At 42.3% G+C, this 27,832-nt stretch overlaps 1 protein-coding gene across 2 annotated transcripts in view; it reads left to right on the top strand.

Annotated features, from left to right (window-relative positions):
* PDIA5 (protein disulfide isomerase family A member 5) overlaps window positions 1–27,832 on the top strand; it is a 97,183-nt gene that overhangs the window by 44,607 nt on the left and 24,744 nt on the right. For both annotated transcript variants that reach the window (XM_033065047.2, XM_033065046.1), the window contains exons 9-14: window positions 103–194; window positions 299–370; window positions 4,696–4,832; window positions 21,501–21,571; window positions 22,867–23,030; window positions 25,627–25,757. In XM_033065047.2, the coding sequence (XP_032920938.1) occupies window positions 103–194; window positions 299–370; window positions 4,696–4,832; window positions 21,501–21,571; window positions 22,867–23,030; window positions 25,627–25,757 (667 nt within the window). The remainder of the gene's footprint in view (window positions 1–102; window positions 195–298; window positions 371–4,695; window positions 4,833–21,500; window positions 21,572–22,866; window positions 23,031–25,626; window positions 25,758–27,832) is intronic.

Consider the following 27,832-nt stretch of genomic DNA (forward strand, 5'->3'; position numbering starts at 1 on the left):
TCTGCCCAGATTGAAGTGGGTTTTACTTAAATCTTCGAACAAATGGTGTGATGTTCTTCTGTATTGTATCAGAATCAGTAAGATTATGCTCTGTTTTTCCAGGTTCTTGCGGGGATGAATGTTTACTCAGCTGAATTTGAAAGGATAAAGGAAGAATTCAATGTCCGGGGATATCCTACAATCTGCTATTTTGAGTTGGTTATATTTTGCTACTATTTTAGAAATCATGCAGTCCTATATAATTGTGTGTTTTTATCTTTTAGAGCAAGGACTGAACCTTGTTTTGTTGCTTTAACAGGAAAGGAAAGTTCCTGTTCAACTTTGAGAACTTTGGTGCTACTGCAGCAGATATCGCAGAGTGGCTGAAAAAGTAAGGCATTGAACTTCATGCACTGCACCTTTTATGTACTCTTCATTATTTACAGAATGTAATGGTTTAGGAACAGGCATCTCTCTCTCTCCTTCCCTCTGCTCAAAAGAGCAAACAAAACTACTCCGCTGAGATCAGCTAAACTCATACAGAGATTGACTAATGTTTGGTTTTTAGCATGCATGCCTCGCATTTCACTGCTGCATTTTGTCTGTAATAGGAGACTGACTGTGGACCAAAATAAATGCAGATACACAGATCTCAGCTTCGTTAAAAATGCCAGTTTAAATTTCCAGTGATCTTGGGTGCTTGAACTTTCAAAAGGTTTGACTTCTGTTGTGTTATTAAAAATGTATTTACCAATTGTGCAGTTCTTGTTGGTTCATCAGCCTTTAGCTGAAGCCCTTAAAGTGTCTTGCAGCAACAAAATGAAGATCAAGGCACCCTGGATAGAAGTCATTTTTACAACATCTCTGTTTGCTGTCATGACGTAGAAGTGTAGAGAGCACTTTGTTCTACCTAAAGAGAGCTATTTGCAGTCGTAAACATTTTGGGGGCTGGATGAGCCTATGGGACTAGCAGTTCAGAGACACACAGGAAAAGTGTGTGTGTGTGTATAGCTGCTCTTCAACTGCTGCAATTCCCCACATGGTCAGTGGAGCTGATGGGGCAGCTGGAGAGAGCTGAGATAATCTGGTGATGGAGAAGTCCCATTTGCAGTGAGCCCAGGCTCTTGGGCATGGTGTCTTCTTTGTAACCCTCTCTTGTTAGCTGCAGTCGTGGAAACAATACTGAAATGAAGCTAATGAAAGGAAACAAACACATGGGAAAGAACAGACTGTTGCAAGCTATTTATTGTAATAGCAGAGCTTAGCAAAATTGGCTCAGAATAAATGTATGTTGCTGTACAGTGGGGCTGTGCTGGGGATGTTCATGTAGGCTGAGTGCTTCAGGATATGGAACCCCCAAATGAAGTGAGAGCAGCATCCTGTTAGCATCAGGAGCTACAAACACTGCAAGCAAGTACTGCCCAGTGGCTCAAACAGGAGGGATTCAGCCAGAGTCATTAAGCCTCCTGTAGTCAATTAAGCCTTCAGATGTGAGTGATCAAGATGGGAGCTCCAGCAACTCCAAGGAGATGATCAGCCCTTGGAGCAAGGATATGGCTTCATCACCTGCACTTTGTTATGCTTTTCAATTCTGCAAGGATGTGGTTATCTCTTGGCTACCATATGGGAAACATTAGCTGTTTGGGGTGTTTTTTTCCTCTGTCTGCCCACATAATATCCAGATAATCCCTGCAATATGCAGTACCTTTATATCAGTGCTGTGACAGCAAGTGAACACAGCTACTGGAGGCAAAGCAGAACAGCTGCAAGCTCTTTCCAATGATAATCTCTGCTAACAAGCCACTGTGGACTCTGGCTGATACTTCAGCAGTCCAGAGCTAAAGACAGCTGTTTGTCCTCACTTAGTGCATGCTTATTAGTTGCCCAAAAGAGGATCTGAGCAGTAGCCTTGTGCCTGTTTTGTGTAATAAGTACAACTTTTAAGGAAACCACATTTAGTAGTTATGTGTACTTACATTTTGCCAGTAATTGACGCTTAAATTATGATAAATTATTAATAAAACCACATATAGGGTAAGCATGCTACATACATAATACTATACTATTCTGAGGAATCTGCAGTACAGATAGTCAGGTATGGCAAGGGCTTAAGGAAAGCCAAGAAGTGCAGTGAGATAGCTGCAGGGTGTACTGGCTCTCAGAATAGCATAATATTAAAATATTGAAAGGTTGCTTTTGTACAAAAGATACTCCAAGGACCAGGGCATGCCAGGCCTGTGGCAGGGCATGCCAATGCATTTTTATACTGTGCATGCATGTGCTGTCATTGTAGAGTCTTGAAAGCAAATCCAATAGACATTGAGATGTATGAAATGGCCCATTTTATGTGGACAATAAGTACATGCTGCAGAAAAGCAGCTGTTTTCTCTCACTTTCCTTTTTTTTTCCCCCCTCTAAATATTACTGGTAAAGTGCTGAAAATAAGTGATCTTAGGCTCATTTGGCAGGGAGAACATGATATAACTTAATGAAATATAGAATTATTTAAATAATTGTCCATGCTTTTTCCTCTTAGGACAAGAACTGATAGTTTAGAGGGCTCCAACACCTCTTTTTTTTTTTATTTTTTATTTTTAACTACTTATTAGAAGTGCTTCTTTCTTATGCTGAAGTGTGCTAATGCACACTTAATCAGTCTTACAGATACTTCATCTTTATCTTCATAATAAGCACTGGCCACTGTGTTATGGAGATTCAGATGTTTTCATGAGATGATAGAGATGAACCATCATACGACCTTAATCCAGCACAGTAGAGATGCTATCTTGTACATACTCCTTTTTTGTTAAATCTGATACACAGCTATCTCAGCCTGAGTGGTAGGCAAGCCCAGCAGCTTCTTGCTGCCTTCAATAGCTGCTTAGTTTGTCTTGCTGTTTTTATAGATTCCCCTCAGGCCCTTCCTTAGTATCAACTACTCCATTAAATCAAGAACTTGTTCTGTGCTCTCAATCGAATTGGCTTTTGATAACTCTTCTGGACTTCTGTCATCCTAATCAGGTGTTGGGTGTGCCTTGTCTCAGTGTTAAATGATACCTTAAATTTTGCTTGGTGCTCTCTCCAGGCCTTGAGGTGTTTATTACCACCTCCTGTGTAGGCTCATTAGCATGCTCAGTATTTTAAATTATGAATTTACCATTTGAATAAACATCCCGTGCCCTGCTTTACTAATTCCTGACTGAAATAGGTCATGCCAGGCCCTGCTAAACACCACATTGTGCCAGTGCTTTGCACGCACTGTGTCCGTGTTCATCATGCTCTGCCTGCTCAACCCAGCTCCCACATCCACTGTGTGTCATGGTGTTTGCTGGATGCTGGTGTCTGCCAGGATACCTGGAGATTATTGCTCTCTGGGCTGCCTGGCCAGGTACAGCTCCAACCTTTTTACTTTGCTGTTTGCTTCTTGGTTTATCACACAAGCAGCAGCAGAGGTGTGCATCACAGTTCTGCATGGATTGCTTAATATTCTTGGATCACACCCATTGCTTGCATCAACAGAATTTGCTATCTGAATCTGTGTATCTCTACTATTTTTTTTTTATCAAACTAGGCTTTCAGCCTAGAAATGAGTAAGGCAGGATAAACGAGTTATCATCTGTTTGCCATTCCTTGTTCCAGGCAGATAACACAATAGTATGTTTTAATCAGAAATAGTAAAACTGCTTTCAGTAGAGATGGGGTCACATCCAGACCTGTACTTTGCCAAAGAATTTGGGGAATTTTGGGGGGTGTTTGGAACTCATTACTGCAGCTGATGAAAAATAGCTTCAAAGTCTGGCTCCCAGTGTTCATATGTTTGGGTGTCTTTTCTGTGAACACTGCTTTAATAAATAAAACGTCAATTAGCATAGTTTAGTTCACAGATGCCAAAATCTCTCTTTAGTGTACATTAATAAAAGCCAACAACAATTGTTTATTGGAATGATGAGCTCCAGAGGAGCTTAGCTTCAGTTTCCAGACTTGCCACTGTGTCTTTGAGCAGTCTCTGTTGCTCTGGCCCATCAGACAGTTGAACTCAGGTGCAGTCATAGTGAAGTTGGTAGAACACATCACTTGCCTTCTTGGTGAAGCATGCAGCTGAATATCTCTGCTGAGTTAGGCCTGCAAGCCCTCTGCAGTGAGGGCATAACGATTCTGTGGCTCACAAGGGCTGTTCAGGGTAAAGCCATGTATTCCTGGGGAAGTGGTGTGTGTGGCTGGCTCCTGGTCCCAACACTGCTCCTCCTTTCTCTGCCAGCCCTAATCACGCTGTCAGTATCCAAGGTGACGGGTTAAATTGGCTGTTTCTGCTCACTGCTTTTTTCTTTCATTTGCAATGACTCCTGTGAACTACAAAGTGGGAATGCTGTGAGAAAGGGAGCATCCTGCTGAGGAGGGTAAAAGAGTAATAGAAAATGCATTTGATTTCTATAATGTAATAACCAAGCAGTCTGGTTATCTCCTCGCTCCATCCCCTTCCATTGCTGATCTCTCCTCAGGAGCTTCTTGCAGATTTTTTTTGTTCCTCATCCAGGTTTATCTGTGTTTCAGTGCCTGTGAGTTCTGAATAGGTAAAATTATGGAAGCTGTTCAGTAGGGTTGGTGTGTCAGACATGAGTGAACATCTGCACAAAGTGGTTCCTTACAGTTTGACTTGCCAAGATGCCTGTTTAGCACCAGAGAGCTGCCTTTAAGCTGTGTCTGTTTGTCTTGCAGCCCACAGGCACCTCAGCCACAAGCTCCAGAGACTCCCTGGGCAGATGAAGAAAATGTGGTTTATCACCTGACTGATGAGGACTTCGACAAGTTTATAAAAGATCATTCATCTGTGCTAGTGATGTTCCATGCACCATGTGAGTTTGTTTTCTCTTCTGTACCTTGAGCCAAATGCTTGCTAATGAAATCAGTGATGTTTTTCCATGAAAGTTTCACAGAACCATGAACTCAAAAATCCAGGCTTTTCTTGTTTGTGATGATTGTTAAATACCCAGGGCATGAAATGTTTGTGAAGTTGCTGACTTCACATTTAGGATGAAGATGTGCCTCTGGAAGAGGGACACTTTGTAGGCTGAGTCAAAACATAACTGAGGAGTGTAATGATGCTTAAATAGTCTGGGTACCCATCACTTAACAGCATGATTTTTCATTTTCATCTTCCCTTCAGTATTGTTTGCTTTCAAAGCAGAACTCTGGTTGATTGAACAACTTGAGAACCCTGAGCTCCTGGGTTCTTGTCCATGGCTTCAGCTATGTCATTTTGAGCATTTTCACTCCTCTGCTGCAGTTCTCTGGCAGTGTAAGGAGTGATTGTCATTATATATTGTGCTGAACTATGCCAAAACTAGGCCTAAGTTTAGAAAGACCCCAGGACTTTTGATAACTAATGCAGAGTTGATGGTGATACTACTTATTGTTCTGCTGCAAATGCATTGAACTGATCTTTTTCATGCCTTGAGGTTTTTGCTTGACAAATAAAATGCAGTGGGTTGCCTTCAGGAAGCTGTCCCAGCCACACTGCACTCCTGTATGCTATTGGGAGGAAGAGAAGAGTTCATTAACCTCTTAGTTCACTGTGGATATAACTTGTTTCAGCTACATACCTGGTTCTTCCAATTGTTTGTGTCTGTGATGGACAGTTCAGGCTTGAATCTGCTACGCTGTGTGACACACAGCTTCTGTCTCCTCTTGCTGCTGTGCTGGCAGCAATACTTGGGTGAGATGTTCATTTGCAAGGGCATAGATTTAAAGGTTAGCACTCTGGAGGCAGACTGTGTGCTCACAGCTGAGGGCCTTGGCACAGAGGCTGAAATCCTGCTTCCCTTTAAGCCAGCAGGATTTAGCTCCAAAATGCCTTTTTTGAAGGTCTGCTCATAAGACTCATTTGAAAAGCATACCATAATGAATTTCCTCTGCCTGATGCAATGTCTAAGAATTTGGTCCACTGAAGCAGGGGACTGACTGCTGTTTTGTCACTGGATTATTTCTACTAATGAAAGTGGGACCGGAGATGAGCTCCTGGTCTGAAACCCAGAACACAAGCAGCAGAACTGATGAGGCCTGGTTGCTCAGGAGTTATCCTTCGTTACCCAAATCCTTCCTGCCCAGATTTCCCTGCACCCTGGTGTGCAAGTGGCAGCATGGGCTGCTGCTCCTCGGCAGCTGTGTGCCTGCTGAGCAGCTGCTGCCAGGCACAAATGCAGTTCCTGCATTTCCCTCCTTTCCCTGTCTCTGCACAATGGCATGGGAGAAGGGTCTCCTGTCTCTCAACATGCTCACAGATATTTAGTAGTACTTTAAAGCTTTGCCTTTTTTTGGGTTTGTAAATGGGCAAAGGAGTCCGGTCATGTATTCAGGAGGAGGAAGAGGAAGAAGAAATCAACAGCTGGCCCTGCAAAACTTATTCCTTTAGGAAACCAGGTTAAAAATATATTAATACATACAACTGCAATCAAATTTTGTAGTAAGTTCAAGTTAGTTTTAAATCTCAGTAGGATTCTGTTCATCTTTTAGTGGCTTTTTTTAGTATTTTCACAAACACAGATAACACAGTTTTGGGAGTAACAATATTGCATTACCTATTTTGAGAATAGGGGTGCTTCCAGACAGGTACGTTTTCTACTAAGGGGCATTCTGCACTTAATGAGCAGTACTTGGCAAATGCTGTTTTAAAAGTAAATCAAATGCCTTAATTGGGCTGTCACAATCTTCTGATAGCATTTCCCTGCTGCTCAGAATTAGGATAAGAAGTGTTCCTTGCCAGAACAACTCCATTTTAAATGCACCTTGAATATTTGGGGCATTTTATTTACATTCAGGTGGTAATGGTATGCCTACCTGCAGAATCCTTCTCCTTCATGTGTAAAAGATCTGTGTTGGTAAGAATCCTCTCTCGGTATCCTCAGCAGAGAGTATGAGGCTTGCAAACTAATTAATGAGAAACAACTATCATAAACAGTTATCTCCATGATTAAAGCTCTTCTCTTAACACTTCTTAAATGTGCTAATTGTGTCACCTTATGAACATTAGGAGATAAATGATTCCAGTAAAAGAAGTAAAGCCAGTGAGTGTCTTCACTTGTGTTAACCTTGGTAGCTCTGGCTGAGGAAGTTTTTTTCTCAGAATTATGTATTAATAAAAATAAAAAGTTGAGACATCTATAAAATAGGCTCATAACACAGGATATACCTCTGTGTAACTAAGAATAATCGAGGGGATTTCAGCACTGGCCTGGAATTAGCAAGTACTTAAACTCCTGTGTCACCACACAGCATACACGTGACTTGGAGTTTTTCTGTTGTGGTTTAGCCTCAGCCACAGCTCAGCCCCACACAGCTGCTCTGTCATGGTGGGATGGGGGAGAGTTTGAAAGGTAAAGCCAAGACAACTCATGGGTTTGTGGGATAAAGATAGTTTAATAAGAAAAGCAAAAGCCATGTATAGGCAAACCAAAACAAGGAATTTGTTCAGTACTTTGCATTGACTGGCAGGTCTTGACCATTCCCAGGAGAGCAGAGCTTTATCACACATAATGCTGACTTGTGAAGACAAACTCCATCACTCCAAATGTCCCCCCATCCCCAGTTCTATGTGCTCAGCATGACACCATATGGTCTGGGATATCCCTGTGGTCTCTTGGGGTCAGCTGTCCTGACTGTGTCCCCTCACATCTTCTTGTGCACCCCCAGCCTTCTTGTGTTGGGATGAGAGGAGGAGCAGAAGAGGTCTGGGTTTTGTAAGCTCATCCATAGCTAAAACATCCCTGAGTTACTGACACTGTTCCCAGCACAAATCCAACCCATGGCTCAGTACCAGCTACTGTGAAGAAAATGAACTCTGTCCCAACCCAAGCCATCACACATACATGTGGAGCTGTTTTACTAGAAGAGAATTATTTCAGTCATGCTTTAATTGCATATTCATTAATAGAGTGTAGTATGAAAGATGTGTGGAGTTTTTATCTGGCCCCTGCCCAGTGCTGAAGATACAGCTGAACCAAACACATCCCAAGTAAATACCTGTGAGCTGCACCATTAGGCACTGTGATGGATGTGGCCAGTTGGGTCTCCATGCCTGTGGCTATTAATGATCATCCCTGAGGACCACGCTGTAATTATTTACAATCAGTTGCACTTACTAGCCCAGCCACAGACATGGCAGCAGTTTAAGTGCTGCCTAGCATAACTAAGTTCAAGGAGAGCAGCTAGTGTGTTTTAAACACATCAGGAAGATCTGCAGCAGGCAACTTGCACCTCTTGGGATCAGAGACACCATACCTTCTGTGCAGTAATTTATCACAACCATTAAACAGAAGATGTGCTGCTGCAGGTCATTACTGCTGGCCCTGGGCAATGTGGGTGAGTGTGTGTGAGTAGGCAGGGTGAGTTCATCCTGCTTTCTTTTCACAGGTCACTGGGGACACAGGGCAGGATTTCTAACCTTCTGAAACTCCTTTGTAAAGCCCTTAAGAGGATGTTCAATAAATGGGAATATTTAGCATAGGTAAACGGTGACCCAGCCAGTCAGGCTCTGAAGGCACTCTCCTCCCCAGCCATCTGTGAAGGGTGTGCAGTGTTGTGCTCCTTACTTAAGTATTTTGCTGAAATGTCATAATTTCTAGTGATGAGCTTAGTGTTGTCCTGCATATATCCAGACCCAAAAACTGGGTTCTCCTGCGCTGTACAGAAGAGCAAAGGAAGGGCCCTCTCCCAGAGATTTGGTGTTTTTACTGGGATTGATGGTATTTGGTAACATGAGATAGGAGTTATGTTAACAGGCCTGTTTCTGAGTCTAGAACAAAGGATTTATTGCACCAACCAAAGTTATTTCTGTACTATAACATAACTAAAGGCACCGTTGCTGCTTATGATAAGCTTCTGCTAGCAATGAGAATAAAGACTCCATGTCTGTATGTGCTTCTTGATATCTGTGCCTACAGCTGATCGATTTATTTAAATGCCCAAGATGACAGCTGGCTTCTGAATGTCTCTAAATATGGGTTATGCTGCCAGTCAAGTGTTGTTAAATGCTTTAGTGTCATGGGGACTCACTGGGACTTAAAATGCTCCTGAGTCGCTTGATCAGAAAAAAAACCCCTGTTTGTGTTTTCAGTTTCCTCATCAAACTGTTTGTTGAGTCCAATGCAATTTTCAAAATACTTCTGTCCAAAATATTTGCCAAATTAGTGAGGATTGCGGTTTTTCTGACTCTGTTTTGTTGCAGGAATAGACCCCCTACACATGTATCCTTTCTACATTTTCCTCAGCATTTTTCTCCAAATCACGTCTCAGTCACAAAATAAACCCAACCAAGTCACTGATGAGTCAATTCAAATGCCACTGGAAGGTGTTTAAAGTCCAGGATTAAAATTCAAGTCAACTCAGAAGTGGTTTCTGGAAGTGTCTGCTGTTCACACACAGGAGTTACTTTTCATTATGTTTTGCTAACACAAGTGACACTGCTAATGTTTTAAAGGATGCCTGTTCTTGCAGCCTCATGCAGAATAATGTCCTGGTGTCGCTGTGAGCTGTAGCCTCCCCCTGTACCTTCAGCAAGCAAGGATCTGAGGAGTCTCTGATGCTGCCTGGTGGTTGTAGTCAGTCACCCCTGATGTTTTCCTGGGGCTGCTTTGCCCTCTCTCATACCCCATCAGCCAGAGCAAAGGCTGTGATCCAGTACTGATGCCAGAGGTAACAGAGGAGAAGAAAAGTGCTTAGGCTGTACTGTTAGTGTCAGTGTGCATTTGGTTTTTAAAGGATTAAACTATTAAAATGTTTTCCTGCAACATCTCTTCCATGTAAACTTAAATTCAGGTTAAATCTGTCTTCTTCCCAGTCCTCTTCACAGGGCTCCTTCAGAGACTATATAAGCTGATTGCAGGACTTAAGGTTAGAAAAAATGTCAATATCCTTAGTAGGATATTGGAGCTATTATGGTTTTTCCTCCATTGATAAAGAGGGATAGAAGGGGAAATGCAGCCTAACAGACCTTTGCTTGCTTCCTCCCAGTGGAAGGGAGTGCAGAAAGAAACCTTGAAATGATAAAGTGCACCACAATTTTCATGTGTTGTTGAAATGTCCATGAAATTCCTTCCTGTCTTCGGATATTTTTCTCTCCCTTTATAAACCAAGGCGATAAATTATGCAGTTGCTGCTTTCCAAAGTCAGCTATTCAGCTGTTTAGGTTTTTAATTGCACAGGGAGTGGTTTTATTAATTTGGCTTTGAAAAACAGCTTTTCACACCCTTTGCTCCTTCCCTCCTCCCTCCAGTGCATTTAACCCCAAGGTTTTAAGCGACTTTGTGAACTCATTATTAAGAATCCCAACCAATTAGCCCAGTACAAGAAGGCCTCAGCTTCTAACCAAGTAGTGAACTTGGCTCTCTCCTGCCAGTGCACCATCACTGGTTTCAGTGGTCTTGTTTTTGTTTCTTACAGCTGCATGTGGTGAGATTGGGATGTAGGAATCCATTGCTCACTTTAAATATGAAGCAAAGTGAACCCAAAATGTGTGCACAAAATCAGATCTATTTTTTTCAAACCATGTTTTGCAACTATAAATAAATAAGTTTCCCTTTCAGATCCCCCCTGATTCCTTTTGAAAGCAAGCTGTGTTGCTGTGAGCTCTAATTGGGATATCTGTTGGCAGCATCAACAGAAAGGCCACAAGTTGAAAAGGCTGAAGAATAATCTACTCTGCAGCCTGAAAAAAATGGCCTTTCTAGCACAGGTCAGCAGCAGCCTAACATTGGCAGCCTGTGATAAATAAAGAAATTAAATTATTTATAAATAAATAAAGTTTTTCCATGCTAATTCATGATTCAATGAAAGATGTTTTTTTTAAATGTCAACCAAAGCAGTCATTCCAGAAGAGGTTAAAGGCTTGTCAGTTATCCAAACATCCAGCAGCACTGAATGGGGATGGAAGCATCCTTTAATTTTCATTTGTCCCTGTCATATGTGGCATTTGTGATTTTCAGAGTAAAATGTTGGTTGTGTTCAGTGGCTACAGGGAGAGCCTTTGTCATCTGCCTTCAGATGTAGAGCCTCAGGGACAAAGGCAGACAGTGGGTAGCTGGGAAGCTGGTTTTGGTGCACCTGTGCAGGTCTGGATTACTGAGAGGTTGTAGTGTGTGAATTACTGGCAGGTTGTGCATCTGGAATCTGGTCAGATGCCGTGTCCCCATGATGCAGGTACATATACTAGCCCATAGGAGGCTACACAGAGAGACATTTATGTGTCAGGGTGCTTGCTGTGCGCTCAGTCCTGTTCATGCCAGACCCTGTGAAAATGTTCTTGTTTCAGAGTTCTTAGAGAAAGCTTTGAACGAGTCAAACTTTCTGGACTGTTTTGTGGGTCACAGGCAGTGCCTGTCTCTGGTGGGATTTTGCTGGAGCAGTGCAGATGTCAGGGTGGGCTGTTGCAGTGCCCACATCACCGAAAACTGAATTGTTCTGTAAGGGCACTCGGATGATGAATGTTGCTGTTTAAGAGTCTGGACAGATTGTTGAAGAGAAAAGATCTGCTTCAATTTCAGAATCTTGTTTCCTGACTGTCTGTGTCCCATAGGCTCCTAATTTTAATGTTGCCTTAGTGTATTTTTAATGGAATGTATGATAAATTGTGCCAACTTTCTGTGCATTGTATGTAAGTACTTCTCAGCTGAACATTCCTGGCAGGCTTCTGGAGCAGATACATTCTTCTTGTAAACCAGTTAGGAATTGGTATGTTCCTGGCTTCAGAATCTACTTCCACTGAGATTACTCTTGATTTCAGGGAGAGGAGGTCTGGGACTTAGGCTGGTTCTTCATTATTTAAAAGCATGGAAGTCTATAAGATGTTGCTTCATACTATGTGTATTTGAATGTCAGCAAAAGTCTGAGGGAGTGTAAGCAGTTCAGCATGGTGACCTGCCAGTGCAGTGACCTGTCTCATTAAACTAATTACAGAAATTATTTTCAGGGAGGTTTAATCACGCATTAAAGCAGTAGTTCTTGGAAAGGCAGCAAACCAGGAAAATTAAGAACCTGACATGGATTTTTCTTTTAGTGACAATACCACTCATGTTTCTCAAGGATCTAAAAATAAAAATCAATATGGGTTTTTAGTGGTACTTAATATAAATAGGAATGTGAAGAGTATAAGAATCCTGGTAATTATCTTGTGCAGTAAAACTTGATAGGATACCTGATGAAAGGGGTGAAGACAGTAATGACTAATACCATTGTCTCTTTTGTGTCAGTCTTCTGATACTGGAGCACACAGTTCTTGTGGGATTATTGTCTGTTTGAAGCAGTGTGTGCTCTTTGAGCAGGATATGGTCATAAAAAAGGATGATCCAGTGATAAAAGCAGTAGCCTTGGCCTGGAGATGTAAAAGTTTAGTTCTTTGCCTTGCTTTGATTTGTTCAGTCATGACCCAAGTCACTAAATATTTGTCTCGGTTTCCAACCTGTGAAGTGAAGATAACATTTCACCTTGCATGGGAGTTTTATCTAGCAAGCCATGGCCAGACTGCAAGCTGCTCCAATATTGCAGGAATTGAGATATGGAAGGTGTATGAGCACTACAAAGTCTTGATTAACATGAAGGAAGTAGGTTTTGCCTTTGGTGTTCCCTGGCTTGTGGCAGACATTGGTTTTTTGGCCTCCAGTTTAGGAAACCCCATCTGCCACTGGGTGAGCACAGGAGCTCAGACAAGATTATCACTGCTGGAGCTGATGAGTGGCAGCCTGGTTACAGCTCGTGCCAGGACTAAAAGGGAGGAGCCTTGGCTTGCTCTGGTTCAGCATCACAACAGGGAGAGTGGCAAACATGGGGTGTTTTGGGCTCCTCTCCCTTTGGGCTGGAGCTTGACTTCTCTGTGGCACGATGCTGTTCTGGGGACACAAGGGTGTACATTGAATAACTTAACTTGGTGGGAGTCATGGGTGTTGAGCAGAATGCAGGGTAGAAGTAAAGGATGAAGGAAAGGAGACAAAATGGATATTTGGGGATTGTGAAATTTGGGAGGTTTGTTCGAAATGCATTGCTGTATGCTCACCTCCAGTTGGGAGCAATTACTTTCTCTATTAAAGAAGACATTTGCAAAGGCTGTACTAATCAGAAAAAAAAGTTTCATGTGAATGTGTGGCAGGTGGTGTGAAGGGAACATTAGTTTCTTTGGGGATTTGCTGCCTCATTTCTCACATTACTGTTGCCTTCTCTCTCTCCTAAGGAGTCCTTACCAACTGACTCAGCCTGTTACAGAGGAGTAGCTCTGGAGCACCAAGGAGCAGCTGGGAGATGACAGCTGAAGAGAGACTGGCCTCATTCTCTGGCTATTTGTTGTAGGTTATTTAGGTGTTCACAGGGGTCTTTTAGAGGACTTAGGTAGTATTAGCTGTTAAAAATCCACCTTTGAGTGTGTGAATTGGGTGACTGTCCTGGCAAGCTTGACCCCAGTGTACATATAAGCCCTTAATGCTCTTGTGGTGGGTTCTGATAGGAGTGAAGCATAACTTATTTTTATAGGTTTACTTTGCTTGCCTCCAGTGATGGGGTAACAGTAGGAATTAGCTTTAAGAATTAGACTCCAGGTTTATTTCTCCAAAATATATTAATTTCCTTGCTTGGATAAGCTCAATATACTGTGCAAAGCTCTCATTTTGAAAGTGCCTTACAGTATCTCTGCTACTTGAGTCATTACCAGTGGTGTTTTCATTGTCAGGTTTATCTTCCTTAATACTTTATGGCTTCAACTTTTATTCTGTGAAAGGTAGAGAACTTTTATAAAGGGCAAATAGTGAACAGAGACACCTAGAGTGAAAGATTGCTTACCTGCCTGTCTGCTCCTTGTGCCCTTTCAGATGGTGAGTTGGCAAGTGATGCCATTTTTCTGAGTTACTGATAAATGAATCCATTGCTTGGACACTGAGGCATTGTGCTGATGGTGGAGCTTTGTCTTCTGGGGTTCTGACTGCTTATGGTTGGCAGCCATGCCAGTACACTTCTCCTGAAGAGGGGAATAGATCTCAGCTGGTAGCCACTTCTGCTGTGACTTTGGATAAAAACTGTGCATTCTGCATAGTGTCTCTTCTTGATACTTGACTCTTCCAGGTATCTTCCCAGTAATATTCAATGTCACTAGTCCTTTTAACCCCCCCTGCCGCATGAGCTTGAGTTCATTGGGATGTAGCTTTCTTAGGAAGATCTCTTTGCATGGCATCCATTTTGCTGATGTCTTATGCAAATTGCATCCTAAGAAAAAACTTGCAGGTTATGCTGTTTCTGTGAACTGAACATTCAAAGCTCTTTCATCTCACCTGTGTTCTCTGGCATTTTCATTGCTAAATCCAAAGCATAAAGTCTTCCATAGTGGGGTAAGATAGTGTGGGGGAAAGCAGTGCAACTCCTCTTCTCTCCTCAAGGTAAAATGTTGTTGTTCACCTGGCAATGGAGAAGGGGGGGAATCTTTTTTGGATGTGAAATAATTCTGGCTTAATTCAGAAGGAAACCTTCTGCTGGTATTTTTCATAAACTCTCAACAGTTTCACCTTAAGGCAACCATGCTGTTGTCTCACATTTCAATAGAGGAAGATTAATTTTCAACACCTACTCGGGGCCATGTTCCTCAAAGCTGGTGTAGGAAGTGTAATTCATATCTCCCTATGCCAGCTGATCCACCTTTCTTCACTTCTTTTCCCTCCCAAGAGGGATGGTAGGAGGCACCATCATCTCCCAACACTGATTTCTACCAGCTGCAGCACAGTCTTGAGTGAGAAGGTATAAATCTGCAGTTTTGGTATATACATGCAGTGTAATCTCCAATAGCCAGAAGCTGAAACCACCTTTGGATTGAAAATAAGGAACCATGTGATTCTTGGTTTTAGTTTGTTTTACATAAAGATGATGATGAACTTCAGAGCTGTTCCTGGATGTGTGCTGGAGTCTGTGCTGTGCAGATGGGGTGTAGTTTTTCAAAGGCTGCTTTCAGGAGTCCAGCTCAGCCACGGCCCCCTGTGAGCTCAGAAGCAGAGGGCACACACTGAGGGCAAAATAAAGCAGAGATCTCTCTCCCTGCCTGACTGCCAGGAATCCCTGGGGAACAGCAGCCTCTGGCTGATGTTAGCCTTGGAGAATAGTCACCCTTTCTCCTGAGCCTGAGCCAGAAGAAGATACGCTCCAGTGTGACCAGAAATAAAGGCAGAAGCGTGTGTTGTGCAGTTCCCCAGGGCTGCTGTCTTTTAAACCCCATGGAGGCAGCCTGCAGGACCTGCTCCATGTTTGCCCCCCTGTGCTGAGCCTTCCCCTGCCAAGGGCTGTTTCTGGCTAAAGCTGGCCCTTCTGCCAGGCTGTGAGCAGCCATGGATGCAGACAGCATTCCTGGAGGATACCTTTAGTTACGCTCTCTTCCCAGTTTGATCTGATTTATGTAATGCATCCAACTGTCTTTTTTAAAAATAAGAAAATAGTTTTAACTCATACTACAACTGTCTAAAACTATTTTGACTCTTTTCTTGAACAGTTTCAGTGATGCTGGGACCATAGAAAAGACAAGATGGTGTCTGGGTTTGGGTCACTACCACCTCAGCAAGTCACACAGACAGGAGAAAGAGTGACCAATTTGTAATGATTTTGTGCCCCAACACACACCTTCCCACTGAAGGGCTCCTGGAAGCAGGCAGAGACTTTCTTCTGTGTGCCCGTGCTGGGATTGGATTTGCACAGCTCATTGCACGCACAGATTGCCTGCCCTGTGAGTTCTGGTGATGGCAGTGAGATGTGCTGATGGCAGGGCTGGGTCGCTGCAGTGCTCTGGGATGAGCTGTGCAGCCCATGCAGCCGCTGCCCTCGGCTGCAGCGTGGCATGACTGCAATAATCCAAACTGCTTAAGTGTTTTCCTTCTAATTCTGTGTGTCTACTTCCTCAGAGTCTTTTCCAGACTGACCTTTCATAGGCTTTGTCTTTTGTAAAGCCGTAAAGCTGTTTGCTTGTCTCTGGTCTCTAAGCAATGTAATGCCTGGTGAAATCAAACCTGCCTTTAAAAACACTGTTGGGAGTGGGGTGTCTGGGTTTGTGTGTGTGCACACGTTTCTAGCTGTTGGAAATTTGAATTCAGTATCATGCTAAAGATGTTGAAGATGTGCCTCTTATAAGAAAGCATCGTCTTGAGATGTCGTTGTCTTTAAGTATCTGGAATTTTACCTGGGTGTGCAGTGCTGCTGGTGAGAAGATGAATGGTGTGGTTGGGAGTAAGTACTCAGAGGAAAAAGGTTGTGCAAAATTCTTTGAGCCCCTGATCCTTCCTAAGGTGATTCCATTCTTTTGTTTCATTTTGCATTTTGTTTGTTTGGGAGTTTTTTTATGCATGGAGATCATGCAATGGCCTGGCTGCTCTGACTGTTGTGACTATTAAGTGAACATGCAACCAACACAATTGCAAAATCATACCTGTGATTATAGGGAGAAACAGCTGCTTTTGTCATCCTGCCTCCCTGCCAAATTTGTGGATGATTTTCCATGAGATGTCTGCAATGCAGATGGCTAAATTATGCAAGGGAGTCTGCAGCTGTTGTAGTTTATGCTCTCCTACACCAGTGAAGGAACTGTAAACTGCCTTATGTCAGACCTGAGCTCTTTCACATGATGCAATGAAGTCTTTGCTTGTTCCATGGCAGAAGAGAATGCATTTGTGTTCTTGCATGGGTTTTAAGAGGGCTGGGATCTGTGTGTCCTTGCTGTGGCTGCAAGCACTGGGTCTCTCCTGCTCCATGCAGATACTCCTGCTTTGATATGTAGGGATGCAAGTTCAAAGTTAGCAATGTTAACTTGTAAGAACTGGCTATTCTGCTGTTTTCAGAGGTCGCTGCTCCTCTGGGATTAAGAATGGAGAAACCAGTGGTGTTATCCCCAGGTGTTAAATGTTTAGAGAGTGAAGGTACATCTCAATTTTTTTACTTACCTTTCTTTTTTATTTTCTTGAAGTTGTCTGTAAATCTACAAGAGTATTCTGAACTGCCAGTGGCCCACTTGCTGAAAACAGGACATGTTTTGTGCTTCAAATTCATTTTCTCATCAGGCTAATGGAGATATTTTTGGTATGCAACTATAGATGAATATAGAACTGGCATGATATGATAAATAGCTGGTACATGATAACAATATTTGAGCAGTCTGTTGATGACAGAAATGTAATGATTCTTTAAAAATCTTTTATTTGCAATTTAGTTTACCTCTGGGGTTCTTGATGTCAGAAATTGCTTCTTCACAACTGCCTGGATGTTATCTTTTATCTCTTGCTTGTCACGCAACACTTCAGATCCTCAGACAATGTTGTCTTTGAAGTGAGAGGACATGGCCAAAAGCATGGCATTTATTTATATAGTCATAATAACCTGAAAGAAGCAAACAGTGAATGACAGAGAGGAACAGAGATTTGTATTCTTGGGACATCACTAAGACAGCACAGGCAGGAGCTTAGCTGGAGCTGCTTGACTGGTTTTCTGCCTGTAAAACTTGGTTTTAACAGTTGAAGTACTTGTATTATTTCATTTCTGAAAGGGTTTCAAGCAACTGTGTTGCAAGTCTTGACCATGGTGCCAAACAGGCTGCTATAAACAAGTACAGATATTTCCTTGGAAAAAGTGTTGCTTGGTAGGTGTGTGAGGCTTCCCTTTGTCCATGTGCAGGACATGACCCTTTCACGTCAGCATTGCTCTGTCTGCACTTGGCCTTTGCCTCTAGATTTGCATATGGTCACACTCTGCAGAGGACAGAGTGCTGAGCAAGTGTTGTCCTCTGCCCTGCAGTGGGATCCTGGACTTGTGTGCACCAAGGTGGCATGGAGACCTTTGATCACCATTGTCTGGGAGTGCTGCTGAGCTAAGCTGCGTGACAGTGACTGCACCAAAGGAAGGAGCTGCTTATCTGCCCATCTGCACAGTGCAAATGGGAAGATTGATTATAAATAAACTGGGAAAGCAGAGTTCTTGCTTCATTTAGACATCTGGTTTAGAAATGGTTAGCAAGGGTGGCAGATGTCCTAGCACTGATTGTTGTAAGTTTTGACTTCTTTTCCCTGTCTTGTACCACTTCCTTGGTGCTTATCTTTGTGCTGTCTACCCGAGCCTTGGCCCTGGCAGCCCGGGGCTCCTTTTGTTCAAGAGGAGCAAGATGAGGTGTGAGAGGTCAGAGGAGTTGTCCTGAACTGGTGAGCAGAGCCAGGCACTGAACCTGGGCTGGTTTTTGCTGCCAGATGGAGAGTAACTCTGTCTTGCACCCCCAGAGCAGCTGCTTGTCTTCTGCAAGAAAAGACTGAGCCTGTGGGAGTCCTCTTGGATAGACACCTACAACCCTTGGGTGTTGCTGTGACCCACAGAGGCTCAGAGGGTGGCACAGCTTGGGGTGGGCACAGGACAGGACATCCTTGACTGCAGCCTTTCTTCTCTCCTGGGATCCCTTGCTTAGTCTTTTAGTTTTAATGTCAGTAAACACTTAACAGGACAGTGCATCTTCCAGAGGCACATCTGTCACAGATGCCCACTGCAGACCTGTGGGCTCCTTCCATTGTCCCAGCAGCACACAGGAGCATCTGGGCTCAGGGCCTGTGGGGTTGTTGTTATTTTCCCCACTCATTTTATCAACAGAAAGCATCTAAAACTAGAGGAGTTTAGCACAGAGGGATGAAGCTGCTGCTGAACAACCTAAGGTAGCAATCAGAGGAGAGGCAGTGACCTTGGAATTCATTTAAATAACTTTCCATTGGCCTCAAAAATCTTCACAGGATTATTCAAAGATAGGATAAATAATCAAAGGAGAAATTAATTGATTTGCAGTCTGTAGGTCTGACTTGTAATTTGTATCTCCCCTTTTCTACAATGGTAGGTGAAAGCAAGCTGTAGTTCACAACAGCAAAATTCTCATGAAGACAGCCAGAAAAGCATCATTTATTTTGTTGTCCCTCTCTCAGGTTCAGTTTAATGTGACTTTTTTTCCAGGCTGATACATCATGCTGTCCTCTGTCAGGGGTAGAACAAGCATTCATGACAGAGATTTGAAGACTTCAGTTTTTATTTAAGTGCCTTTTAAAGATCTGATGTTGCTTCCCTTTATTTTAAGCCTGAGTGAGTTAGCTTTGTGGCAGTCAGTAGTGCTGTGTCTGTGTGATGTTCATGAAAGAACTTGGAACAGTGACATTTCATGGTCTGGATATCTTGATGCAAAATATTACTTACATGAATTTCAGATGCTTTGGATACTTTTTCATTTCCTGGGCAAAAATGTGCCTGCATTACTGGTTTGGGTTTTTGTCCCCTCTGCATAGCTTTGTGAAAACTCTGGTTCTTTAATGCCTTTGGTTGATCAGATCTAATTAATGATTGTAATATAATTAGAATATAGTTTAGATTATGTGGATCCTGTAGCTAGAGCACAGTATGAACCTGCTGTGGGTAAGGGACACACTATGTAAAGCCCACCAAGGTGAAGTTAGCCCTGCAGAAAATGATTGTTTGTACAAATTTAAGCTATCTACTTCAGAGAGGTTCACAGGTATCTGAACTTGGAGTTGAGATGCCTTTTGGTTAAAAGTGGGGAAGAGCACAAAATGAGTAAAGTTCCCTGCTCCTAAAAGGAGAAATAAATCAACTTGGGCAGGTGTCAGAGGATTCTGTCAGCCCCTTACACAAAACCATATGCCTGCAAGTTTTCTGTGGGTGGCAAATAAATCATTTTGCCAACCTCTTTTGTGCTTTTTACCAAGATAAGCAGTGCTGAGACAGTAACTCTTCCTCAGCCTGTCCCAGCTTCCTCCTGAATCCACCTGTGAAGATGTCGCATCAGGTTCCCAGCATTCTCACACCATGGTATAAAATTAAGGCAAAACTTTCTCCACCAGCTGAGCTCCCCTTGTTCTGCTGCTCCTACCACATTATTGTTTTTTGTGTAACAGAATGGCATGGGGTTCTTTAGTGCTGTGGTCTCTGTACAGATGACTAAGTGGTATGGGCTGTAGCTGGTGTTTGAACAGGAGTTGGTCTGTGATCAACTGCTTTGGTATTTGCTGTAATTCTTAGGTGGGATTTGCAGTTGCTGTTCAGATGTGTTCACCCTGTTCTATAAACATGCCCTGAAAGTGCTCCATGATGTGCTGTGGTGGCTGAAGCTCTGCTTGCTCTGCTGAAGTTACTTAACACCTGGATGTCTTATTGCTTCTTGGCTGCAAACACTCTTTCCTTTGTGCTATAGAAAACATGCTTGTCTGGTTGAGTTCAGGCCCAGGTTTGTGTCTGCTGGCTTCAGCAGTCATCCCATTAGAGGGAAACAAAGCAGCACTGAGGTTCAGAGTCTTTGGTTTATTTTCTTTTGAACAATGGTGTAAAAATAGCCCCAGCCCTGTTACCCGAACACCTCAGAGTCGGCTTTTGCTGGCATGCATTGAAACACATTTCTAGCTGTATCTTCTGATACAGCTTCCAAAAGCTCAGCAAAGTCTGGGCTTTCAAGTGCCCATTCCAGCAATAACAGCTCAGGAAAGCGAGCTGGCTGTGCTGCAGCCCGGAGGGAGAGGTGCAGCGGGGCAGTGCACAGGGCAGGCGAGGGCAGCCCGTGTCCCCCTGCCTGCACCCCCAGTCAGACCTGACCTCACCATGCTGGGTGTTCACCCCAACACCCCTCCCTGTGCCCTGTCCCCGAGGGGCTGCTGTGGTACCAGTCCCTTGGGGACAGGGAAGAGGCTGGCACTGACACTGGAGGTGCCCAAGTGTGACTTACAGCGGCAGGACCCTCGCCTGAGCCCAAAAGCTCAACCTGCTTGCAAGCAACTGCACCAGCTGAAAGCAGTTTAATTTACACCCAAATAATTTATTCTAAGTCTGCTTTTCTCACTCATGCATTCATTTTACTTTATTGTAATGTCAGCACTTAGCACTGAAGTAATGGCAGATCTCTGGAGAACTTCGCACAAGCGAGAAAGCACCATTATCTTGGTTTTACAGATCCTGCTTATGTCGGGAGCATATGTGGTGGTGTAGTTACACTGATGTGATTAAATCAGTGCAAATCCTTGCTAGAGGGACATGCTGCGCCACTGTAAAGGGGGGCTTATTATCAGTGCAGTTGAATTCAAATTATGTTACTCTATTAAGCTGTGCTAGTGTAAGCCTCCACTGAAAGTCACCAAGTCACGTGAGGAGCTGTGTTGTTTCTTTTTAAAGCAGATAAAGATTTGGAATCTGAAATGGTGAGGTTGTGCCTTGCCCGAGAGCATGCTCGAAGCAATGGGCTTGACAAGTGTTTATAGTACTTTTTGTAAGGAAAGAGGTGTGGGTATGAAAGTGGGAGTATATTATTATTAACAGTAGATTAAATTCTTTAAACTATTATGGCCATTTTGGAAAAAATTCTATATCATTATAAGGCTTTACAAATAAATAAAATGTATACAAAATTCTAGTAAATCTTTACCACATGTTTTTGGATTTTGATAATGGCTGGATGGGTCAATGATGTGTACAACTTAATTGTATTTTTTCTTTTTTGGCAGGGTGTGGGCACTGTAAGAAAATGAAGCCAGAATATGAGAAGGCTGCAGAGTTTCTCCATGTAACCAGTGATGTAAGCTAATTTCCTTTATTATATCCTTCAAATAATCAGTAATAAATAACTAGAGTAATAAAAGTGACTTTTCTCCCTACAACAAATTCAGCTGTTCTCATCCTCCCACAGGACCCTTCAAAATGCGCTTCCAAAGTACAGTCTCATCGCTAATGCATGAGCCCTGCCAAAGTCTGAGAAAGAACATTCTGTCTTGAACGAAAACAAAATCAAAAAATGTTTATGTATTCTGCTGTAGGCCTTATACATAATATGATCAAATCCAAAAATGGATTTTTCTTCGCCTTTCTTAAAGGCATTGAACGTGAAGCAACATAGGCTTTTATTTATGAATTAGATTTGGAAAAAAACAAAAGGAGTTGATCCCTGTTTCAAATGTATTGTTTTTAATGGTTGCACCACTCCATTAGCTTCATCATAAGTGCTCCATCAGCATGGCTGGAGAAGAGAGATCCAATAATGCAAGTATTAGTGTTATTGATTCAGTCTCTTGCTGTGTATGCCATACAGGAAGAGAAGTAGAATTGGTCTCCCCCATACTTCAAGCATCTTCTGTGGAGACATCTAGAGTTCCTTTATTGCTGTTGGAGAGGGAGGAGATGAGAAAAACAGAGATCCAATGAATCACACTCTAGAAATGACTGTTCTTCTGTGTGTCTAAAGGTGGTCCATGAAGAGATGCCCACAAGTTAGGGAAAGATGAATTTGCCTTAAAGTAAACTTATCTTTAGTGGTGCTTGTTTCTTCTGGGCGAAACAGGGATTTGTGGGAGGAAATGCAATTTCTGGGAATGGCTCTTAAGCATTATAAAGTGAATTATATAAAGATAATCCATCAGAAATGGGAGGGAAACAGGTAAGACTCTGGTAACATTTAGTCCATAGTATGTTCCTTTCTGGTTTTGCATCATTCCTCTGTGTCTTTCTGTGTGTCTGTGCACAAAATCACAGAATTAATCAGGTTGGAAAAGACCACTGAAATCAAGTCCAGCCCATGACCAAGCACCACCATGTCAACCAGCCCAGAGCACCAAGTGCCACATCCTGTCTTTCCTTAGACACCTGCAGGGATGGTGACTGGGGCAACCCATTCCAATGTCTAATCACCTTTTATGTGAAAAAAAATTCTTACTCATGTCCAACCTAAGCCTCACCTGGCACAGCTTAAGACTGTCCTCTTGTCCTAGAAGCAGCAAAGGCACTTAGACCATGAGTGATTGCCCCCAAGCCCACTGAGTCCTGCTGAAGGGGTGTGTGTTTTTGGCTGGGATTTACAGGAGGTGATCTCTGTTTCAGAGTCCGGGTGTCCTTGCAGCAGTCGATGCTACCGTCAACAAGGCTCTGGCAGAAAGGTACCACATCTCAGGGTTTCCTACTTTGAAGTACTTTAAGGATGGAGAGGAGAAATACACTCTGCCACACCTCAGAACAAAGAAGAAGATCATTGACTGGCTGCAAAAGTAAGTTTTGAGGGTTTTAAGATAGTATTTGGGCTCCTGGTAAGTGACTCCTGCAGATGGCTTTGGTGAGGAACTAAACGGAGCTTTAACACTGCCTAAATCCCTTGCTAACAAAATTACACTGAATTCCAGTATTCAAGCCCACAGAAACATGTATGTTAATTATGGTTTCTAATGCACCAAATCCTTTATTTGCTGTGGGATTTTTCATAGCTGCCCTGGTATTTCTTTCCCAAAACAAATATTTTTCAAATATACCTTAAGCCTTTCCCTGGAGAAGGAATAGCAATGGCTCTGAAAAATAAACAGAACATTTGTTGTTCCCTCTTTATACAAAGCAGCATATCTCAGTGTTAGTAACTGAATTTCTACAGTTGTGCTTTTCTCTTTCCAATGTTTCAGAGCCAGTGCCTAGAATTCCACCCACGTGGGGTTGAAGGAAAGCCAGCAAGACTAACAAAACCAGCACCTTTGAGTGCACTAAGCAACTTTTCTTGTGTGATGTACTGAAATATTCAGAATTAAGTTTGATATGAAAATGATGACAATAATTCCACTTCAAATTAAATTGCTGCTACAATTCTCTCTTTAAGTATGCATTATGTATGCATGTATGTAAAAGTATGCATATATATATATAAAATATGCATTTTCTTTAGGTACTGTAAGCCTAATGTATTTTCTGTATTAGTCAAGGGGAAGAAAACCTGCCAGAGTTTTGTGAATATTTTAATCCTTTAACTACTACTGCTCATGCTGTTGGCATGAGGAATGTAATCTTTATTTTCCCCTCTTATTTGGTGGGGGAGGAAGTTGTGTGGGTTCTCCTTCTCCTTCTCCTCTTTTCTTCTTCTTTTCTTTCTCTTTACATCTCTGCTTCAAAGCAGGTAATAGATATGGTCTGTCAGTATTGTTGTAACATGTTGAGAAGCTTTATCTGTATTTTACTTTTAGACATTATACTCCCTTGGCCTCCCTGCCCACTCAAGCTCCAGGCTGGTGTATCTGTTTTGTATATGAAGTCGTTGTCCTCATTTCACTATTTTGCTCAACACTTTTGAGCATTGTGTAATTTGTAGTGAGTTAAACAGGGTGATGCTGCCTGTACATACTGGTAGGTGAATAAGCAATGAGGAGCAGGGAAGTGGTGTTAATTCTTCTGGATCCTGCTGTGACTCTTGAAGACTTTTGTCTGCAGCCTCAGCTAGTCAGCAGTGCAGGGGAAGCCCAGACAGCTTGTTTCCTGCTCTTGGCTCCTGGATGTTCTCCCAGCTAGAGATGCAGTGGAATAACATCCTTGTTTTCTGACCAGGGATAGAATTGACAGACACAGCTGCACTGAAGCTGGTGGAAATAGGGATGCATCTGGGGTGCAGGCTGGTGATAAAAGTACAGCTTGTGGAGACACATCTCAATGGGTGGGTGCAGCCATGCAGGTTTTGGCTGTGGTTCCTCTCTGGTGATTGTGCTACCACACTGGGTTGTTACCAGTTGCTGGGTAGCTTATTCCAGGTCAGCATGGAAAAGCTTGTGTGAGAGTAAGTCACACCTCTGTAACTCTGTAATCAATGACAGCTCACAACAACTGTGTTCATGGAGGGATTCAGCTAAAGGACAGTAGCTCAGTTCTAACTCTTTATCTGAAACACATCTAAGCCTTTCTCTAAAAACTGGAAAATCAGTAATGGTGGAAATGCAGTGAATGTCCACCAAGTGACCTTGAGAAGGACTTTAAAAATTGAGGTTTTTTCCACTTGGTTTTTATGTACCTGATAGAACTTAAAATGAAGTCATTCAAAGTGTCAGGAAAGTCTGAAAAGCTAATTTATTACCAAGACGACATATGAAGATCTTTATACTGTGGCACCATTCTGATGATTTTATGTAAGTAATCACTGTTTAAGATACAGCAGGAATGAATTTAATGAGTCTGAGAGAGGTCTGTGAGCTAGTGAATAGCAGAATTTTTGTTAGAGGCGCTCTAGGTGTGCAGGATTGCTCTGATCTAGCCAGTATGAGCAGTCATAATTGAAACCTGACATTCTCTTTACCAAAGTGAAATATTCTGGTTCAGTCACCCGCAGTATTCCAAGTGGAACGATGCTGATTTTTGCATCCTGGCTTTAATATCTGAATTCTAGAGAAGGTCATGAAATTCTTTACAGAAGTTTGCATAGGGAAAAAGAGCACAAAAAGGATGTTTGAATGGAAGATGCTGTTCTATATCAGTTGTCTTTTGATTCCACCTTGCTTGCTGTTCTTCTCAGTTCATGCCTGTGGATGATACAGTAGTATGTGTCAATATTTTTTCCATCCAGATGTTGGTTGCAATGTCAGAAGTCTTTATTCAACATTTCTATTCATATGCCTGACTACAGTCACTTAAATTACATTTTTATTGAGTTCCAGAAATTAACCTGCATCTTTTTTGCTGTTGCCTGGCATTGGAAATACTGAGTATGTCTTTCTACTGCACAGGCACCCTGAAGGATTTTTCATACTGGTTCCCTCATGCTAATTATGAACAGGAAGATGTTGTCCCTTTATCTGCTTCCAGAAACATTTTCAAACCAATTGCATTGTCTTTCTTTTCTAGTCCTGAAGCACCACCTCCACCTGAGCCTGCATGGGAAGAGAAACAAACCAGTGTTATCCACCTTGCTGGAGAAGACTTCAGGGAGTCCTTGAAGAAGAAGAAGCACACTCTTGTCATGTTCTATGCACCATGTGAGTAAATAACCTCTCTAAGAGGATGGGTTTTATAAGCCTACATTTACTCTGAAATCCTGAATTAATTCCCTCACTGTCTGCAGACTTTTCAGGGTAAAGAGCTGATTCTGAATGTAAGTGCATGAAAGAATCATTGGCACCATCATTTGTATCTTTATAAATGGAAACAAAACAGTATATAATGGTTATATTATTTAATGCAGACACCAAAGCAGCCAGCAATACAAAAACAAAGCAGATTTATTTTTCCTCTGCTGCATTTTATGGTCTATATAACAAAGTGTGATCCTTTATAGTAGCACAGTGGACATGCAGAGCCTGATTCATTAGTGCAGCACTTCAGTAGTGAAATCAATACAGTAATGTAGGAGGAATCAGTCCATGAGGTGGAGAAAAAATTTTGATGGAATAAATTTTGTCTGTAATGAATCTGCATTTAAGTCTCCACTGGGACTAGGGGCATAGCTTCCTCCTCCCAGATTGTTTTGCATGTATCACATAATCACTTTGTTTTGGAAGCTCTTGAGAATATTTCTGGAGAAGTTTAGAATCAGGCCTTTTATAAATAAGGTAATGAGAGGAACCTCTTCAGTTTTCCTGTGCTGTCCCAGAGACAGGCAGGCTAGGTACAAGTTCTTAACTTTTGAGGGGTTTATCAAAGGGAGAGATAATCCAGGTATTTCATATTAGATACTATTAATGTGCCTTTATGGCACCATGAATCAACCCCCCCAGATGCAAAAAAAGTCTTCATATCACATGGTCAGCAATTAAAGGATAACCTTCAGATAAACAGTTATCAGCTTCCCATTAAATCTTCCCATTAAATCAATGATATTTTCCATAAAGAGGGAAAAAGGTCCTTAATGTTTAATCAGGCAACCCCTTTTTTTTGCTTTTCTGTTAGAGAATTAAACATGAATGCTTTGGGGCTCGTAGGAAGGGATGTGGGAGAAAGCAGGGGTGCAATTCAGGAGGGAGATTTCTGGAAGGTTGTAAAGTGAAATGGAAGGGAACATAATCCCTTCTCCAGTCCAGTTCCCACCACCTATTGAATAAAAATTGCCCATGTGCCAGGAATTTCTGATTCATGGGCTTCAGCTAGTTAAGAGGAAATTGTAATTTTAAAATGAAATGATTGCACATGAAATGGTAAGATTTAGGAAGCATGAGGGAACTTGCCTGATGGGCTAATTTTTTGCCGTTTGACTCCCACCCTTACAGAAGGGATGAGTAAAGATCAGCCTGGCCCTTTCTGTATGAGCAGGCTGTAAAAGCAAGGCTTGCATGATGTAAAACTGTTGGGTCCTTTGAGGCTGCACTTCAGACACATTTTTGCACTGTTTTTGGCATAATGCTGCTGAGACCACCTGTACACAGGGCAGAGAGGTGTTAGCTGGAACCCCGTCTGGCCGTGCTGTGACTCCTAGGACAGCGCTGCTGTTGTGGTGTCAGCACGTGTGTCACACACAGCTTCTGATTTGTCAGATTTGTCCTCTCTAAATGTGAAAGTGTCTGTGAGCAAAGCACAAAGCAGGCACACACAGGGAGAGAAACTAGCCTGCACTTTGTTGTGTGCAGAGGAAAGTACCAGATGAGTGCTTTAAATCTCCGTTTTCTATGAAATAAACATCAATGCAGTAGAATAATTACAATGATTCAAATCACTATATTTTTTTCAGCTTTTGTGCAGTGATAATGTGCTTCCTGATACATTTGATAGATTAGCTTTTGTTTACCATCTTCTCAATCTTGAGACCTCTTGGAGTTTACATTGCCAATTAATCTTAACTTGCTTATTTTAGTGCTGGAGGAACACCGCTAAAATTTCAAGGTTCCATTACCTCAGATAATTTTCTTTTTCTATTCAAATCCACATCTTGGGTCAGAGCAGACTCACAGTATGCTACTCCATTCACTTGTGACTCTGTGGCAGTATTTGTTACACTTACACATATGCTAAGATATTTTAGGATTGGGGGGGTGTGTATACATGCATATATAAAGTATGTTTATATATAAATATTTATACTAAGAAATGTATCTCTCATCTGTCATTAGAATTTAAAGCA

The sequence above is a fragment of the Catharus ustulatus genome, chromosome 7 (genome assembly GCF_009819885.2).
Source record: "Catharus ustulatus isolate bCatUst1 chromosome 7, bCatUst1.pri.v2, whole genome shotgun sequence".
Classification (NCBI taxonomy): Eukaryota; Metazoa; Chordata; class Aves; order Passeriformes; family Turdidae; genus Catharus; species Catharus ustulatus.